This window comes from Sciurus carolinensis, chromosome 11, assembly GCF_902686445.1.
Source record: "Sciurus carolinensis chromosome 11, mSciCar1.2, whole genome shotgun sequence".
Lineage (NCBI taxonomy): Eukaryota > Metazoa > Chordata > Mammalia > Rodentia > Sciuridae > Sciurus > Sciurus carolinensis.
This window is the reverse complement of record NC_062223.1, coordinates 119,540,684-119,554,670: the sequence shown is the minus strand read 5'-3', so window position 1 is coordinate 119,554,670 and position 13,987 is coordinate 119,540,684. Positions and strand designations below refer to the sequence as shown.

The following is a 13,987-nucleotide window of genomic DNA, read 5'->3' as shown; positions in this document are numbered from 1 at the left end:
TTTTTGCAACAAATCAGACGTCTCAGAAAGTCAAAAATTTATTTTCAGGAAAAAAATCATCACCTGTTCGTGTTCAGTACCAAAATCATCATCCTCTGCTCCAATAATATGAGGTGCTACACGGGTTGAGGGACTCCCAACAAGTGACTGTGTGTCCTGCTAACATTAAGAAAAGAGAAACAGAAAAATTATCTGGAGGTCAAATGCAGAAAACGAATAAAGCCAAACCATCAAAAAGACATGGTTCACTTTATGAGTGGGAGTTCCTTTTGTTTGTTTTATTTTCAAACTACTGCTTTTCAAATATTTAAGACCATGACCCCACTGAGGTAAAGAAAATGACCAAAATAATACTGATAATTTCTTGGGGAAAGAAGAGTTACCGACATTGAGCCTGAAAATAATAAATACTCTTTGTTAACTATACCTTTGGTTATCTGTTTCTAATCAATTTCTGTATACTTTATTTATTAAATTATACATTCCTATACCTTTTACAGGAAGTCATAAAATTGGCTTATAAAGTTACAAAAAACTTAAAAACAAAAGTGAATGAGGATAGCCCAACATGGTGGTGCACACCTGTAATCCCAGAGACTCAGGAGGCTGAGGCAGGAGGATCACAAGTTTGAGGCCAGCCTCAGCAATTTAGTGAGACCCTGTCTCAAAAAGGGGGGGGGGGGGTAGAATCTGTATGGGTCAGTGGTAGAGAGCCATGAGTTCCATTCCTATTACCAAAAAAAAAAAAAAGTGAATGAAGATAAAGATAATAGGACAAAGGAAAAATGAGAGCAGAAAGACAAATTTAGCAGAGGTTAATAGACCTGAGAAGTACTAATCAAAAATTTTCATTAACAATACATAATTGAAATCTGTCACTGAGCCCTATTTTTTTTACTTCGAATTCATTTTTATAAGTGTATAATGCAGAGTTTCTCTATTTTGCCATTACTGACATTCTGGGCCAGAAAATTCTTTGTTGTGGGGCTGTCCTGTCCATTGTAGGATGGGTAACAGCATCCCTAACCTCTACCCACCCACTAGATGACAAGAGCAGCCTTGCAGGTGTGATAATCAAAAGTACTTCCAGACACTGTCAAATGTCCCCTCCAGGGCAAAATCACTCCTAGATGAAAATCACTGGTATAATACAATAACATTTTCAAGTAATATCACAACCACTGCTACAGACACAAAAATAACAAAATTATAAAAAAGAAACTGTAGGCTGGCAGATATCACCCATGTAATAATTCATCTGTCTACTCACATAGTTGGATTTAGCATTAAAAAGCCAGTACAAAGGCATTAATGCAAAATGGGATGTTTGAAGATCATAAACAGTAAAATTAAAGACTATACAGGATTAAGAGAAATAAATTTTAGAAAACTGACAGCAGCTGAACATGTAAGATCTGGACCTTGGCAAAGAAGGGTGGGGCCATACTGGTTTAGGAGTTGTCTGCACAAAGAGTTACAGCTGTCACTATGTAAATGGATCCACAAATTATAAATGGAGTGAATAATATGTATCCATAGTTTTTCTTCCTTAAGGCTATTACAACACTGCATCTCCTAAACTTGACTCTGCCTTTTTAAAAAAAACAAAAAATTACTTTTTTATTTTCCTAACTTCAAGATTTGTATTTTTAAAAACTCAAGTAAAACAACAGAAATTTGTTTAGGGCTATAGTCAGACAAATTTTAATTTTATAAGTGATTTGATGTCTACTTTTTAATAGTTTTGAGGTTGCTAAAAATCAATGTGTCGCAAAGTTCTGTTAAATATTTTACTATAAAATTTCAAACAAGCTGGACATAATGGTTCATGCCTATAATCCCAGCAACTTGGGAGATTGAAGCAGGAGGACTGCAAGTTCAAAGCCAGCCTCAGCAACTTAGTGAGATTCTGTTTCAAAATAAAAAATAAAAAGGGCTGGGGATATGACTCAGTGGTTAAGTAACCCTGGGTTCTATCTCTAGTACCCAAAACAAACGAACAAAAAAACTAACAAATCTAATTTAAAAATAAAATCAGAATGCTAAAAGCATTCAATTAAAAGTAGTAAGATCCAACAATCACACTTCCAGGTATATACCAAAGAACTGAAAGCAAAACAACATTATTCCCAACAGCCAAAAAAGTAGAAGAAACCCAAGTATTCATTGCTGGGTAAATGAATAAACAAAAAGTGGCACATACATCTTAGGGAATATTATTCATTCTTAAAAAGAAAGGAAATTCCGCCACATGACACAACATAAAGATATTATGCTAATTGAAGTAAGCCAGTCACAGAAGGGCAAATACTGTACAATTCTATTTATATGAATGGCTAAAGTAGTCAAATTCATACACACAGAACATAGAACAGGGGTTGCCAGGGACTGGGGAAAGGGGAAGATGAGAACTTAAGGGTACCAAATTTCATTTAAGGAAGATTGAAAAGCTCTGGAGATGGATGGCAGCAATGAAAACAATATGAATATATTTAGTGCTACTATATGCTTAAAAGTGGTTAAGGTAAATTTTATGTTATGTGTATTTTACCAAAATAACAAAAAGTACACTATGAACTATCTTTCTATTTATTTAAATCTTTATTAAGTTCCTTTAATAGATTTAAGTCCCCCCAAAACACACACACAAAAGACCTCTCTACCATACCTTAAATATAAGAAAAAGTAAAGGGGCCAGGAATGTGGTCCAGTGGTAGAGAGCTTGCCTATCATGCGCAAGGCCGTGACTGATTACCAGCACCACAGAAGGCAAAGAGAAAGCAAGGGGGAAGGGGAAGGAAAAGGAGAGAGGGAAGAGGGAGGAGAGAGGAGAGAGAAGAGAGAAGAAAGAAAAAAAAAGGTAAAAACAACATTCACCACATGGATTTCATACTCACAGTGTCCTGAATTGCTTCACTTTTCTCTGGGCTTTCCTCTAGATAAATCCTCTCTTTCATGCCACTCTTGGGACTCTAATGGGAAAAACGAAACAAAACAAAACAAAAACACTCGGTTCATTTCAATAGGCTCACCAAAAGGAGATAAGGAAAAACAGTATGTTTAAAAAAATAGAACTCTGAATTTCATGTTTATATTTAAAACTATTAAATAATTTTCATACAATACCTGGCTCTGCTATGTTTTTCCTGACTTTGGAAGTCACTTTTTCTCTCAGTTTTTCAACTTTATGTTGATAAAAAATACAGAACCAACAGAACAGTTTTACCTAACTTCTACCAAATAGCTCTAACTAGATACATTACATATCTCAAATGCATTATGTCAAAATCAAACTCTATCCACATCTTCTCTACTCTCCGTCTTCCCCAAGTATCCTTTCTTTCCAAATTAAAAGCATTTTGCCTGGGGCGGGGGCTACAACTCAGTGGTGGAGTACTTGCCTAGCATGATCAAGGACCTGGGTTCAAGTTCCAATGGCTAAAAGAAAAAAAAAAAAAAAAAAAAAAACAACAAAAACCTTTTGCCCTATTTATATAAATAAAATCAAGCTTCTATTTTTTTATCACTGCCTCATGTGAAGTTGCTATATCAATTTCCATAAAATTTACTATGGTATGTTTGGGATGATAATATAAAATACAAACTATATGACATGCAGAAAATTCACTTCTGGGGATGTGGAACTCCAAAGCAATAGAGTCATTTCTCAGAACAAGTGAAAAGGAGGAACAAGAACTGGTATATGAATGCCACTGGGAAGACAGATGTTTTATATATATATATAAAATACATCAATATATCATAGGAGAGAAAACAGTAGCATCAAATGTATGGTCCGCCTTGGAGAAAGAGAACTCCAGAGCTTAAGAGAAGATAATAAAGATAAGATTAGAATAATTCCAACATAAAAAAGCAAAAAAACTATTAAAAATACTAGAGAATCATATCAAAGTAACCTAAGAAACAACCTGAAGGCACTCCCACATTCCAAAAACAGGGTAACACTTATTAGAATCTATGAGTTCAAAATAATACATACACACACACCGTCTCTCTGCTCACTGGTCACCTTTAGAACATGTCAGGGAATCAACTTTTCTGAAAACAATCTAGGAAAAATATCCTGAATTTCCTGTATAAGCTATATTTTAGGGTAACCTAATCACCTGTAAGGGAAAATTGTTCCCTATAAAATAATTCCATATAATAAATATAGAAAGAGCCAGGCATGGTGGCACATGCCTGTAATCCCTGCAGCTTGGGAGGCTGAGGCAGGAGGATCATGTTCAAAACCAGCCTCAGCAACCTGGTGAGGTCCTAAGCAACTCAGTGAGACCTGCCTCTAAATAAAATACAAAAAGGGATTGGGGATGTGGTTCAGTAGTTAAGTGCCCCTGAGTTGAATTCCAAGTACCAAAAATAAATAAATAAATAATAAAATTATGAAATCATTCTTTTCAAACCCCTAATCAAACCTGGACATTCAGGTCACCAATGGCACAAAAAAACATTACATAAGAGCTTGATGGGGAAATCTGTAACGAAGGACTCATACTGACCTCCCCTGAATGAACACCTTAAACAAATTTAGAACTACAATAAGAAAAGCAGACATTTACTTCCTAGTGTGACATAAAGAGATGCACACAGAACCGCCAGCAAATTGTTCTTGTCAAACAATAACTATCAAACCTTAATCTGATCAAGACTCTAGATCAAACTATCAGTTTTCAGGAAATAAAGATAAACAGGTTACACAACACTCTGAAAATACAATTAGAAAGTGAGTTGTTTTACTGGACACATGACCCAGTTTCTTTTTTAAAAATATCAAGAAAAAAGGAAGACAGACAGGGAAACTACTATAAATGACAAAGAACTACAATGACTTATCAACCAAAGACAACATGAAAACCTTGACTGGATCCTAATTCAAATAAACAAAGTATAAAAGATCTTTAAAAGACAAATAGAATAATCAAACCATATATTAAGAAAAAAGTAATTCTTAAGGTTTTATGATATCATAGTTTATATTTTTTTAAACATCAAGTCTCTTGAAGACACATTAATGAAATAAAGTCTCAATAACCCAGTGTTTGGGGGTGTGGAGAACAGAAGTTACATACAAAACAAGTTTAAGCACATGTTGATGACTGCTGAGGCTGGATTATCAGGGACATGACAGGGATCATTATCCTTATCTATTTTAACATATGTATGGTAACTTATCGGTAATTTTTCAAAAAATAATTTGCAAATTGAAATCCAGAAGCAGATGCTCTGGATTTTGGATAATGATGTGGGACCCAGTTCCTTATCTTGAGAGAAGTGGTATGTGAGTGTTCTTTAAAACCTCCAATAAAGTGAGCAAAAGCAGAAATTTTTCATAATGATAGTATCACAAACACCAGAGGATACTATTTTAAAGAAAGGAAACGATATCTTAAAAAATTAAAGTCACAGATTCAAAAGTTAAGAAGACTAATCAGTTCCTCCAAACTTATTTCGGTAAAATTCAAACAAACATGGAAAGTCATAAGCTAAAAGCAGAACTTCTCAAACTGACACCTGTAAAAATTAAATGAGTTTGTCATGTGTTTAGTAGTTATCTTCATTTGGATTTCATCATTTCTCATCTGAATTTCCACAATATTCATTTATTTGTTTGTCCCAATATCATCATCTTCAGTGAGAATTAAAAAGAATATCTGTATACCACTAGGTACAACTTCTGGCACAAGTAGGTACTCAACAAAAGTTAACTGTCAACTATTCTACACACATTTGTTAAGTTCTTATGAAGTCAAGCAATCTTCTTTTCTTACAGATCTCTCTCTTTACTGCAATTTATTTTCTACACTGATGTATTTCTGATGGTGCCACTCATCAGCATGCAAGATAAGGCCTAACCACGCAACTCATTCATTTTGTTGTTCAAATACTTACAAAATATCAATTACATGTCAGTATTAATTCAATGGGATGTCTTTATCAACTAACTCATTGTTTCATAAAGTTGTTTCTATTGTAACATTCCTCTAAATAAAAGATAAAATTCAAATTTCTCATAAGTATCATTTGCTCTGAATGCCTGTGCTTTGGAAACATGAAGTCAGATAAGAATGCCTGTGCTCTCAAGGAACTTTCTAATGGTAGGCAATCCAAGAACAGAGGACAAGAAGCACTAAGTAAAAACTGGAGAGTATGAGAAATATTCCCAAGTAGTACTGCTATATGAGCTGAAGCCTTTTACAACTTCTACTCAAGTCAAGATAACCTCTAGTCACTTCATCCATAACCCTGAGATGCCAGGTTGCCCTAAAATTTTCACTGCTCTCCCAAAATGGTACGTGTTTTCATACTTTAGTACTGTTTATATTGAGAGTTCTGGTACTTTGGAACTAGATAGAGGTAGATCATTTATCAACTGGGTAAATTTGGAAAATCAATTAATTCCCTTTAGTCTCAGTTTTTCTTTCATAAAGCTTACAATTACAATAGTACTACTTCATAGGCTGTTTTGAGAATTAACTAAGATAAGGAACATAAAACATTAATGTAAGATATGTACAGCTAATAAATGTTAGCTATTATAATTTTTTTCTTGAGTCAAAATTGAAAGTTTCCATTAAAACCTTTAACCCAATTACAAGACCCCTATCACCATCTTTCTAAAAAGCAAAAAGTTCTCAAATTTACCTTGCATGAGGAACTGAGTCATTGGTCCTAACTCTCAAAAGATAACCTGAGCCCACCGTGCCTGCCTAGAATCCCAGTGACTCAAGAGGCTGAGGAAGGAGAATTGCAAGTTCTAGGCCAGCCTCAGCAACTTATTAACTAGGTAAGTTTGGAAAATAATTAATTCCCTTTAGTCTCAGTTTTTCTTTCATAAAGTTACAATAATAGTATTGTAAGGATTCATAAGGCTGTTTTGAGAATTAACTAATAATTAGTGAGACCCTGTCTCAAAATAAAAAATACAAAAAGGGGCTGAAGATGGTTGCTCAGTGGTTAAGCACCCCTGGGTTCAATCCCTAGTACCAAAAAGAGTTAATCTGAATAATGGTTTTCAAAAATCTTTTTAATCACAACTTTCATTAAGATACTTACATTGCTTACTATCACTTATGTATGTGTGTATACAATAAAGTCATAAGACATAACACCTTCTACATACAAAGCACCTTTATTTCCTATTCTAGTCTTTAAAAAATATGTATCTACTCATTACAATTCACTAACAATTTTTATGTCCCATAGTTACAAAGACACTGGCTCAGACAACCTCCCTCATCACTTTTAAAGAAAGTGATTTATTTTTAAGGCTTTTTTTCCTGTTGTTTAATACTACTCAGAGAATATTGATGAGTAAAATAATGCTGAAATTAGCTTTTAACATCAATGTGGTCATGGTGCTACAGCATATTCAACTTAATATATTTTATTACCATCTTCTAAACAAATGCCCATGTTCATCTGATAGTCTCTGGGTTAAACAAGAAAGTGTTGTTATTAAACCTGTACTATTAACTGAAGTCTATCCAACAGAACTAAGGTTCTTCCTCTTTGTAATGGCAAAATGCCCTGTGATTCAAAACTGAGTCACTCTGACCACAAATGGAATATTAACATGCTCTTAAAGATATCAACAGTTGGCCTCCTGGTTCAGTTAAAAAAAAAAAAAAAAACACTGACATTATTAACTTCTCTACCCACAAACAATATGCCTACTGGGAAATTCCATTCCTGCAGAAGAAAAACTTGGCAATTGGTGTCTGAGGGGGAAAATGAACTCTGAAATTAAAAGCTCATATCCAATAGTATCCAGAATTTCTGTTCATCTAACTGCTATACTAAAGACTGGGATGGTAGTAACTAAGTAAAAAGATAACACTTTTAATTCATGTAACTTAAAATTAAATCAAGAAAGGAGCGATTATTAAGAGTATAAGACAAAAATTTAGAACACTTAATACTTACATCTGCACTGTCACTACTAGGCCGAGATGCATCTCCACTGCTCCAGTCAGTCCTGCCCAGTCCATCACCAGGTTCTATTTCTGCCTCATTGCCTGTTAAGACATCACCTAAAGGCCTGGAGGGTGTAACTATGGCTCCATCCTAAAAGAGAAGAAAGGAGGACACATATACAAACATGTAAAAGAAAATGTTATTACTGGCTAAACAAAGAAATAGAATGGCACTGTGGTCAAGGAGACTGCTAAAGGTTGAACACTGATGTGATCAAGAATACTTAATGTTCCACAGTAAAAAACATTAGTAACTACTAATTCTATAATCTTAAAATGGAATGACCATAAAGACAGGAAAAGTGACATTTTGAAAGTTTCAGCTTACAAATATAGCCAAGAAATATAACTGTAAATTTATATAATTTATATTAAACATCTATAAGTAAAGAATTATTTACACTATAACTTCTGGTTTACTGCCTTTTGATGATTTTGAGTTTCAATGAATTGCAAATTCTGGGACAAAATGCTATAATATAAATTAATGTTAAGTTTTTAAATCAGGAACTACATTCTACTCTTCAAACAGGTTAAGAACATGGCCTCTGCTCAATAATAATAATATAAAACTTTCAACATTACTCCAGCATAATACTTAAAAAATGTGACATAGCTAGTGGGATTAAAAGTAAGGAAAAATTGTGAAATGAAAAGTACATTAATACAGGAAGGAGACCTTACACACTTTGTGACCTTGAATATGTCCATTTAAAGCATTTCAGTTCTAGCTTTCTCAGCACAATTTTTTACTCAAAAATGAGCAAATTAGCCTAGATGATCTCAAAGATTCCTTTCAGTTCTATTACTATATGGTTTTCACTTCAGACCTAATTCAAGAGGTAACAGAACATCAGTTTTTACCCATTTGAAATGTATGAAGCAATTTGTCCATTTTTTTTTTCAGATGAAGTATAAGACGCTTTATATATCCAACATATGAACAAAATACATCTATCTTGTTGACATTCAAATGCTGAGCTATTTTTTTCTGAGACTATTTTCTGCATAACATACCTATATAGCAAATTCTATGTAAATCTATTTTAAATTACAATAAAAATATAGTCATTAAGAGTGTAAATGTGCTTTGAAATTCTCAGACTGGGTCTGGTTTTATCACTTTTGAACTATACTACTTCAGAAAGTTGCTTAATCTAAGTTTTTTTTTTTTAAACTGTACATGTAAAATGGAAGAAAACAATAGTATCTCATCCCAAAGGGATGTTGCGCAAATTAGGAAATGCTTGCCTATATATTTAGTACAATGCCTGTCATTCTGCAAAATCTTATGTCCCTATTTAAAAACATATCTACTGCCATTCTGTTTTAAGATGGCAGAATGAACCACAAAAATGCAAATATACTTATTTAAATATATTTTTTGTAGTTTATTACATCAAAGCAAAAGCACTCGGTTGTTTTTAAATTATGGAACAAAGAAACATGACATGAGTAAGCAATCAGAAGCCCTTATTTTATTTTTGCTAATAATTACTTTTGTAACATTCTACACAGGACATCTTGTCCTGTGTTCGAAAAACCACTTTAAAAAGGCAACTGCAACATTTTCTAACACATTCCCAAAAGAAAATTTTCCTACAAAAAGATGGGTAGCATTTTTCATAGTGATGCTACCTGAGCAGAGCCTGTGGCTTTGGATAACTGCTCTTGCAGCTGAGGAATGTGTTTCTTGGCTTCTTGGATCTCTTTTAGCAATCTTTGGGCAGGTGTTCGGTTGTAATCTTCCTGCAATAACTGAAAAGTTATAAAAATATTTTGAGGATTAATTATGTCATGAAAATATAGGAAAAGTTCATTATTAATCAATAAAATAGCTGATGGAACTGCTTACAATTCTATGTGACTGTGATTATGATAAACACTACTCAACTATGCCCACTCACATTTTTACTGGTTTGGAAACAGTCCCATTTCTAATTTAGTACCTGTAGTCGTTCCTGTTCTTTCTGTAACATTTTTCTCAGAATTTCTACTTTCTGGTTATGAACCACATTATTTTCCTCCTGGAAAGAGAGAAAAATTGAACAAAGGATTTTCGTCATTCCTACAGTTATGAAGATGGGCTTTCAGATCAATACTTACAGATAAAAAATTACGGGGAAGTTTCTGCCTTTCCATTTCTCTTTTACAAAAGAGAATTTAAGAGAACATGGAAAACTGATTGCCTTAAGTACAAGAATAGTATATTGTACTTCCTTCATTTGTATCTTTACTATCATCATTGCATGGCTCCAACTCCCAGTGCCTCCTGCCTGAAATATGAAGACAATTCCCCAATTCCTTTCTCCATGTTTCACAACTCTTCAATATCTTACCAGTTTAATCTTCCTATAATCCTGTTACAATCATGTCACTCTCTTGCTCAAAAGAATGCTGAATGGAATCTTACTGCTTATCCAATTACACATGTTAAGTTAGTCTAGTAGTCTGGTAATTGTGAAACATACATAGGCAATTGACTTTTTTCAAGCTCATCTTCTACCATGTCCTCTCTTTAACAGGTATCAACCAAACAAAAGTCCTGAGTACTTCCTGAAATATTTGGTGCTTTCTTGGCTCTTTATATCTGTTTATTCTACTTTTTCTACATGGGTTACTTTCCTGTTACCACTACATAAATGTGACCTGTTTCACAAGGTTCGATTCAAATAAAACCCTTCTGTAAAAGCCTTCCTTATCACAACTGGCTGTGCTTTCTATCTTCCTTTCAATTCTCAAAGAACTTAATATTTTTACCCTCATACTATCTGCATTCTGCTTTTGTATTATAACTACTTGTATATTCTTGATTCAATCTCAATCAATGAAGGTTTACTATTAAATATCTCTTATACATCAAGTAATATTTCAGGTACTAGGGAGACAACAATAAACAAAATACATAAAAACTTCTGTCCTCTTAAAGTATACATTAAAAGATGACTAAAGACCTAGAACATAGAATATCTAAATTATATTTTTATGGGTAACCCACTGTTTTGTACACAATAGATGTTTATTTACAATATGAATTAAATTTTCCATGACAAGACTCTGCAATCTTCCAGATTATTACACAATTTCATATTAGGAAATTATTTTCTACAATCTTGAACTTAAATTTGTCAATCGGTTCAATACTTCAAAACTCTTAATATCAAATAAAGAAATCCTTATATAATTGAGCATTTACTAAGAAATTTTCCTAATCTTACCCCCATAAGCACAGGACTAGTGATTCGCTCCATATTCCCAGATGCTCCAGGTGAGTGAGGGGATGTCATGATGGGAGACATATGTCCAATGACTGATGGTTCTACTTCAGAATCAGCAAGTGGAATCTGGGGAGACCCAGGAGGGCGTCCCTGAACAGTGAGAGCTACATAGGAACCAGCTTGGGGTGTGGAGATGGGAAAAAAGGAAGGAGAGGGAAAAATCACATTGTCAAGAAACTTTATATAGTATTTCACTATTTAATCTTTGATATTTATAAAATTCATTATGTGAGAAAGTTCCATCATCCACTAATCATGTCTCCATAGAAAAATAATATAAATCTTTTATGACTGCCCTAAAAATTGAAAAACAATTATACCTTTAGATAGCAAATAGTCATAACATCAGATATTAATTAAAAGAAAGTAAAATGTATAACCCCAAGAATATACTTTCCCAATTTAGAGATTATTAACATCAACTATCTACTAATAGATAAGTTCAACTAATTTCTTAAATGTAAATTTTTAAATCTTCATATTTGAAGATGATACTAATTAGGAAGGGTTTAATTAACATTTTAGAATGTAACAGCACAATTTCAAAATAACTTTACAAAATGAATATGAATAAATAATATCCCATAAAAACAGGAAAAAACACAAGAAGCAGAGAATTTTAACTGAAAAAAAGTTGTCAGAGTTGACAACAACTTCTAGAAACAAATTCTAGAAAAATTCACTAGACATATGAGAGGGGAAAAAAATCTAGACAGAAAAATCCACCATAACCCCAAAACTCATTATTTATCTAGCATCAAAAAGAAATGTCCCAAATAAAATGATTTTTCTAAATAAACTGGTTTTTAAATGATAAAACCTTTTACTCAAACTCAACAGAATTTTTAAATGTATTTCAAATGTGCTTCCCAATTTAACCCTCCCACTGAATTCATTATCAATTATTTTACAGTGTATAAGGTTCTGAAAACTAACTACTTTTGCTAGTTAAATAGTCACAAGTGCAATCCTGCAGGCAGGTGAGTAACTATAAATACTTCTTAAGGTTTTCTGGTCTTATTGCTCTGTCAAGAAAGTCATTTTCACCTTACTTGCTCATGTGCTTGCCTCTAGTGGCTTCGTAGCTCTTGCCTTCCTTTCTTTGGCTGTTGGTAAAGTGCTCCAATTTGAAATCACTTTCATTATGTCCAGAATAGGTATTAAAAAGTAGGACATGAGAGAGCTAATCAGTTGTAAGTGTAGTGAACAGGTTTTAGGTGGAGGTGTGCTAAATTTACGTCTATTATGGACACTCAGTGTTTTATGCTTAACTTTAAGCTTTTGCCCTCACCATTGATAAGTAGACTGAATAAGTATTGCTCTAATCCTAGGTTACTGATTGACTGATGGATTGACTGATTGTTGAAGTGGAAATTGAACCCAGGGCCTTGTGCATGCAAGTCAAGCACTCTACCACTGAGTTACATCCTAAGACATTTTTATTTTGAGATAAGGTCTTCAAACTTGCAAGCATCCAGCCTTAGACTCCAAGTAGCTGGGACTGCACATGTGCACCACCATACCCACTGGATTTAATTTTTTAGGTAAAATTTATATTGGAGTGAATGACAATAACAAAAAATAACCTAGAAAGCTAAAGAACTAATCTGACTTTTTTATACTCTACAACAGACAACAGGCATACAGTTATTAATAAACCATCATATTTATGACATTTAAAATTCATAAATAATAATCTCATTAAATAAGTAATCAAATTTATTCAATTATGAGAAGTAAGTTTGATCACAGCATTTCTTTTAAAATACACTGAAGTTAAGAACTATGATTGCAGTGACCATTTAGAGAACTAGTACTGTGATGAAAAGGCATAGGAATTCAGGGTTGCTTAACTTAAGCAATACGAAGGCCAAGTTATTAAAATCTATTTAAAGATGTCTGTCTACTAAGCGAAAAGAAACAATTAAGTAAAACGCTAGTCATTCTGCTTGGCCACAAACAATTATATCTTATTTGTAGTCTACTATGAAATAATTTGATCCAAAAGATCATAAATTGTTTTATTGCATTCAGTTTTAAGCTGTGTCATCCCCATTCCCAGCCCCTTTAAGAGAAATAATAACAAATACATAAAGCCCAAACGAAGCCAGAACTAAGAAAAAGGAAATTATTTTAGGCAGTGGGTCTCTTGTGTGCCTTTTTTATCCTCTACTTTTGCTATAATGCTCATTATATTTGTGCAATAAATGAAGCAATTAGAAAATACAAAAATCTTCTTTGGAAGGCAGGTGGTGTTAAATGGGAACAACAAAGTAAAACCGAGGCTAGGAAAATGTAAAGTATGGAGCCCAGACTTCACTCGATTCTGAGATTCCAAATACACACTGCCACCACTTGGAAGCAAAGTTCACAGGGCTAACTGAACTCTCTCTTCTCCCTTTGCAGACAGGAAAATGGGCCCTGCAAGCACTGGGGCCTGACCTACCCAGGTCTCACTACCAGGTGGAGAAGTACCATCCCTTTGACCCTGAAGTAACTAGAGTTAGTTGCAAACTCTCACTGACTTGGAGCCCAATTTCACCTAGGAGAACTAAATGCAGGGGGCTTCATGCCTGAACCCAAAGATCACAAACTCTTAACCCTGAAGTTTTTGAAGTCACTATACTGGATTATGTAACCATTCACTTCTCTGAGGGAAAGTGAATGTGCTACATGATTCTAAAGTTCCATTTCAGTTCATCAGGCCATTGTGTC

At 33.7% G+C, this 13,987-nt stretch overlaps 1 protein-coding gene across 7 annotated transcripts in view; it reads right to left on the bottom strand.

The window, feature by feature from the left end:
* Positions 1-13,987, bottom strand: part of Arhgef12 (Rho guanine nucleotide exchange factor 12) — a 140,432-nt gene that overhangs the window by 43,434 nt on the left and 83,011 nt on the right. For 4 of the 7 annotated variants that reach the window (XM_047515990.1, XM_047515994.1, XM_047515993.1 and 1 more), the window contains 6 exons: positions 11,213-11,391; positions 9,944-10,021; positions 9,633-9,752; positions 7,945-8,085; positions 2,898-2,972; positions 64-159 (listed from right to left, as the gene is read on the bottom strand). In XM_047515990.1, the coding sequence (XP_047371946.1) occupies positions 64-159; positions 2,898-2,972; positions 7,945-8,085; positions 9,633-9,752; positions 9,944-10,021; positions 11,213-11,391 (689 nt within the window). The remainder of the gene's footprint in view (positions 1-63; positions 160-2,897; positions 2,973-7,944; positions 8,086-9,632; positions 9,753-9,943; positions 10,022-11,212; positions 11,392-13,987) is intronic. The other 3 variants (XM_047515992.1, XM_047515995.1, XM_047515997.1) reach the window with 2 other exon arrangements.